This window comes from Egretta garzetta, unplaced genomic scaffold (assembly GCF_000687185.1).
Source record: "Egretta garzetta isolate BGI_Z169 unplaced genomic scaffold, ASM68718v1 scaffold260, whole genome shotgun sequence".
Classification (NCBI taxonomy): Eukaryota; Metazoa; Chordata; class Aves; order Pelecaniformes; family Ardeidae; genus Egretta; species Egretta garzetta.
This window is the reverse complement of record NW_009258662.1, coordinates 3,015,833-3,021,832: the sequence shown is the minus strand read 5'-3', so window position 1 is coordinate 3,021,832 and position 6,000 is coordinate 3,015,833. Positions and strand designations below refer to the sequence as shown.

At 43.7% G+C, this 6,000-nt stretch overlaps 1 protein-coding gene across 1 annotated transcript in view; it reads left to right on the top strand.

The window, feature by feature from the left end:
• The window catches only part of PRKCQ (protein kinase C theta), a 65,648-nt gene that overhangs the window by 23,591 nt on the left and 36,057 nt on the right, over nucleotides 1–6,000 (top strand). The window contains 3 exon segments of the mRNA XM_009648419.2: nucleotides 1,899–2,098; nucleotides 3,926–3,986; nucleotides 5,731–5,893. Of these exon segments, the coding sequence (XP_009646714.1) occupies nucleotides 1,899–2,098; nucleotides 3,926–3,986; nucleotides 5,731–5,893 (424 nt within the window).

Below are 6,000 nucleotides of genomic sequence, written 5' to 3'. Positions count from 1 at the left end.
GCCTGCGTATGCATTTCCAGCTGGATGGGATGAGGGAAAGGCAAGGAGCAAGGTCTTTAAGAGACAGGAGTTGCAGGTCTGCTGCTCACACGACTGCTTTTTATTCTCTTATTCCACCAGCTTCGGCATTTGATGGGTTGAAAATTTGCAGAGGGTAATTGTGAAATGGAATTTACCTTGAGTAAGCGTCCAAACCTTCTACAGGCCTATATGAAATAAAATGGGCTGTATGAAATAAATAAAACTCTCTGAGGTTCTTTTCAGAGGGAACTAACTAACTCTCCGCAAGCTAACACTAAGCCTCAGAGACACCCTTCACCATTTTAAGATGTGTCTGCTGTGAAGGAAGAGGAATTAATGCATGAGGAAGAGGTGCAGGAAAAGTTTGCTAGGTTGAAAGCTCTACACCGCTGTGGATGTGGTTGCAGGTCTGCAGGACAGTTCATATATTAACATCCCTGAGTTAGCTGAGATGTAGCTACTGACTGGATGCGTGCTCCAGCTGAACCTTAATCATAAACTGCATCCAGATTTTGGGGGGGATGAAGCAAACCTGTTTCATTTTCTTTGCCATGGATGGATGACACATGTAGCTGGTTATCTATGATGAGATTCACCTGATTAGAAGGGGGTATCTGTGGTGTCAGAGTCTACATTTGAGGTCTACTCAATAGCATTAGCGGAGTCAAGAGTCAAAATTATCTTTTCTAAGGTAGATGTCTGCATTTGGTCAAATGAACACACCCTAACTCCGTCAATTTATATTGATTATATTCTCTTCACTGGCTCTGAATGGACCCAGAGTTCAGACAGCTCAGAGATGGGTTTACACATTGTAGAAACCTAAAGTTAAGTGGGATGAATCCCATCCTAGGTTTCACTTCACGTAGTGAGATGCTCTAACATGATCCATTACACACCCTGCCTGGAGAGAGACCTTAAAGTGGGTAACAGCAATGTGCAATTGCAGCCTAGAAAGCCAGCTGTATCTATGTATCTATGTATCTAGCCAGCAGGTTGAGGGAGGTGATTCTGCCCCTCTACTCCACTCTTGTGATACCCCAACTGGAGTACTGCATTCAGTTCTGGGGCCCCCAATAAAAGTGGGACATGGACCTGTTGGAGCAAGTTCAGAGGAGGGCCACGAAGATGATCTGAGAGCTGCACCACCTTTCCAGTGAAGAGAGGCTGAGAGAGTTGGGGTTGTTCAGCCTGGAGAAGAGAAGGCTCTGGGGAGACCTTATAGTAGCCTTCCAGTACCTGAAGGGGGCCTACAAGAAAGCTGGAGAGGGACTTTTCACAAGAGCATGTAGTGATAGGACAAGGGGTAATGGATTTAAAATGAAAGAGGGTAGATTCAAATTAGATATAAGGATGACATTCTTCACTGTGAGGGTGGTGAGGCACTGGCACAGGTTACCCAGAGAAGTTGTGACTGCCCTATTCCTGGAAGTGTTCAAGGCCAGGTTGGGTGGGGCTTTGAGCAACCTGTTTGAGTGGAAGGTGTCCCTGCCCATGGGAGGGGAGCATGTAGTGATAGGACAAGGGGTAATGGATTTAAAATGAAAGAGGGTAGATTCAAATTAGATATAAGGATGACATTCTTCACTGTGAGGGTGGTGAGGCACTGGCACAGGTTACCCAGAGAAGTTGTGACTGCCCTATTCCTGGAAGTGTTCAAGGCCAGGTTGGGTGGGGCTTTGAGCAACCTGTTTGAGTGGAAGGTGTCCCTGCCCATGGGAGGGGAGTTGGAACTAGATGATCTTGAAGGTCCCTTCCAACCCAAACCATTCTATGGTTCCATAAATAACACAGACCTGTCTCAGGGACCGTAAAGTGGTGGCCTTAGTGCAGTTACGAAGCAAATCCAGTCAATCCAAACCAATTCCTGTTGACAGAAAATGGCCAGGTGTACGTGCAGAAGAAGCCCACCATGTACCCACCCTGGAACAGCACTTTTGATGCCCACATCAACAATGGCAGAGTCATGCACATCGTCGTCAAGGACAAAAGTGCCGAAATGGTTTCGGAGACCACGGTGGAACTCAAGGTGCTGGCGGAGAGGTGCAAAAAGAGCAATGGGAAGACAGAGATATGGGTGAGCATCGTTATCTCTTCTTGCAGGATGTGATGGGGAGCTGCTGTCGGGTAGGGGGATGCCTTGTGTCTGTGCCAGGCTGTGACTGTGAACAGCAGGGCAGCAGGAGCTGGCTGCCATCCAAGGAATAATGTTTTGATTCTACTTGGGTATGACTTGAAGGAAAGGTTTCCATGCATACCAGAAAAAAAAGAGCTTGGCACATTGATATTACCTGCTGCTGTTATACTGAAACATATGCTCTGTTAGCAAGGATTCTGGTTCAGGTGAGCCATGCCCATGTATTAATCTTTGCTTAGGAAACCCACTGGGGATAAATGGTAATGTGAGTGGCTAAATGTGAATTATTTTATGTGCTCTGGGGAAACAGCTTTAAAAATCCAATATCCAACAGCTAATATCAAGTAACTGGTTCACAGCTGCCTGACTTCAGAGTTCTGTCAGAGGAACTCCTTTAAAATCATTGGAGTTATAGTGGAGTAAATTTGAAGTAACAGTCTTCATATAGGGATGCTAAATGTAAGATTGTGTTCCCTGGTAGTCCAAGCAAGAAAGTTCTTGAAAATAGTTTTTAACATGCAGTATTCAGTAGCCATGCCATGAATAACAAGAAAGTGGAAAGACATTTGGAGATAAACCAAATTCCTCGTGGTTTGTTTTTTTTTTTTTTTCTTTTCTTCCTCATGTCAGTTCTCAGGCTAAGATGCTTGGGTTAAGCAGAAAGTAGAAAAGTCAAAAAGGCCTTGGTCACTTCACACACCTAAGAGCAAGATTTGGTAGAGTTTTGCACATTTAACACATAACTTGGAAGGAATTGAGATACTTAGGGATGGAACTGAATATCAAAAGGCTCTGCTCAGCATGACTCCAACCCCAGGCTTCAGAGCCATGGGAGGCAGTAGCCTGGTGAGAAGGAGAGTGGGCACATAGTCTGGGGTGCTGCTTGCTTGCAGCAAGGGTAACAGACCCAAGGTCAAGTGGAGTTGGGAGACGCTGTTTCTGTTGTGACCCAGCCTGGTAGCAGCTCCTGAGATCTTCTCCCCGCTCACCCTCCAATTTAAGTTATAACCTGGAGATGGTGGTCCCAGATATCTCATCGTGCAAGGGTCATGAGGAGACACAATAGCGTTTTTCTCACTTTTTTGTGCAAGAGCGCTGTTTCACCTGGAAGGTAGAGAGGTAACCTTGCTCAGGAAGTGAGTGGTGTTGTGATTCTCAAGCTGAAGAAATCCTTGAATGTAGGCCTTCTTATTCCTAGGCAAGTGGATCCAGATTTACAAAGGCATATATGGATGGAGGTTCAGCTAGGTGGGAATTTCCAGGTCCAGTAGGAAAGCCCAAGAAATGCCTGAGTAAGCTTGTAGCATCACTCACATTGACTGTAATGGAAGTTAGACTTGCAGAACCAAGTGTCTAAAAGACTTCAGCATGTTCTAAGTACCTGTCTGAAGTTGGCTGGGTATTTTTTGAGGTGCTCCCACTTCCCCCTTGCAGGTTCCACTGGAAATGTTTTCTCTATACTTGCTGATCTTGAACTGGTGTCTAAAAACCTGCCTAAAGCTTCTGTGGTTTAGTCGCATTTATCCCTTCTATCATGCCACTCCAAGAGTTTGATAAGAGGTGGTCTAGCCTCCTCCCTCTATAGTTGCTCCTACCCTGCCTTGTTGCCTCACACAGGTATGAGCAACCCAAAAATTAGTGTACATTCACAGTCATCATTTCCACTGGGAAAAGGAGATAGCTTGAGTCATCTGAAATGATTGTTGCTTCTTTGAATGACTGTTTAATGATTACGCTGGTCTTTTTTTCTTTTTTTCCCTTCACTAGCTAGAATTGAAACCTCAAGGCCGAATGCTGATGAATGCAAGATACTTCCTGGAAATAAGTGGCAAGTGATTTTGTTTTTTTAATTGATAGTTGTGATTTCTGGTTATGTGGGGCAGCCGTGGTGTCTTCACTGAAAGCAGTGCCTACGTTATTCCTGATTTATTCATAGGAGCTATCGTAACAGTTTCCAATGGCCACTCCAGAAAAGCAATTTTTATTGTATGGTGGGGATGAAGATTGACTGTTCCTCTGTGATTTGCAAGGCAGATTTTTGGCCGGTTTACCACTAAAATGGTAGATTTTCTCATTACGCTGAGACAGCTAGAATAGATACATAAGGAGCCAGCTCCTTCTGAAATCATTCTACCTGCACGTATGCATGTAACACATGCCGTGGTGTGCATTATACTGCAGATGTAAAGGTTGGGATGCAATTTACAGTTGACAACACCTAAGTATATGTGTTAGATGGGCTTTTAAGGTCAAGAACAATCTAGGTGAAACAGGCAAAGAACCTAGAGAGTGATTTGTCTGATCAAATGCATGCTTCTGCTGCAAGGTGAGAGGAGTCGTTCCCCAGGCTCCATTGCCTGCTCCAGCTAGACCTCCAAGGGCATGGCAGCAGCTCAGTCACCCTGGGCAGGGGCCACACCATCATTTACATGTCTTCACTGGGATCCAGATCCCACCTGCAGGGTTCAATGTCTGTGTGAAACGCATTTTGCTTTGTTGAAGAAAGTGGGTTGCAATCCAAATGCTCAGTCTTATTTGCCTGTCTTTGATGCTAAAGTTCTTGCTGCCTTTCACAGATGTGGGGTGAAGCTGTAAGGTGTAGATATCTAGAAGGACTTTCTGTTTGTTGAAACACAGAAGTACTGAAAGCAGCTAATCCATGTCCATACTGATATTTTTTCCCATCCAATCCTACCTTTAATTAGAGTAGACCATTGTTACTTCCTTCTATGTTCTAAGATACCAAGAGAAGCCAGAGCATAGAAAATGCAAGTTGTATTTGTATTACAAATAGCAAGGTCACCATCAGATCACACAGGGGGGCAGTTTCCACAGAACACCGATGTAACTTGCTGTGTAATGCATGAGTAAAACAAAAGAGAGATTGAGATTGAGATTGAGATTGAGATATCGCATGCATATCCAGGTTTGGAGACACAAGCACATATATAAGTGCACATGTATGTATGCATGTGTAGTCAGAATTGGTTTGTTTGCTGTTCTAAAACATTTAAATGTGAACGGTGAATCATGGCATGGACACAGCAAACAGCAAAGCAATGGTTGGCATGGAAAAATAACAAGAAAAAGCATATCCTAGGAACATGCATACATGCTTACTCACACACTTACTTATGCACACATGAAGGATACAGTTAAATACCCACATATATATACACATATGTGTGTTTGTGTGCATACATAGATAATTATTAATTTTTAGGCAATATCATCTTTTTTAGGGCATGGCTCTTCAGCGCTACGCAAAGTTAGAATTTTATGTTTAACTACAAATTATCTGTCCTTGGGAAATTTCTGGTCTACGTTTCAAAAGCAGCTTTATGAATATTCAAGAAAGCGCAAGGTTTACATTCATTTTAGTATCCTTGTAGGAATGGTAGATAAAAAACCATCCAAACGAGTTTTGTGTGGGTTTCAGAAAATGGTATTTCTTTAAAATATTCATTTCCATGAGTGAATCATTAGCTGCAGTCACTTAGTATTTTGGCAGCTGCATTTTCTCAAGATCAGGACAGGGTACCCTAATAGATCTTCCGTTCCTTTCCCTCCAGATGCAAAGGACCTGGCTGACTGTGAAACCGAAGGCTTTTTCTCCTTGCACCAGCGCAGGGGAGCCATCAAACAAGCCAAAATCCATAATGTCAAGTGTCATGAGTTCACAGCCACTTTCTTTCCACAGCCCACCTTCTGCTCTGTCTGTCATGATTTTGTATGGTAAATAAAAATAGTTCTGTGGGTTTTCTCCTTTTAACCCTAGGGACCAGTTCTTGTGCAGACGTGGCGCGAAGGGACATGGTTTAGTGGTGGACTTGGCAGTGTTA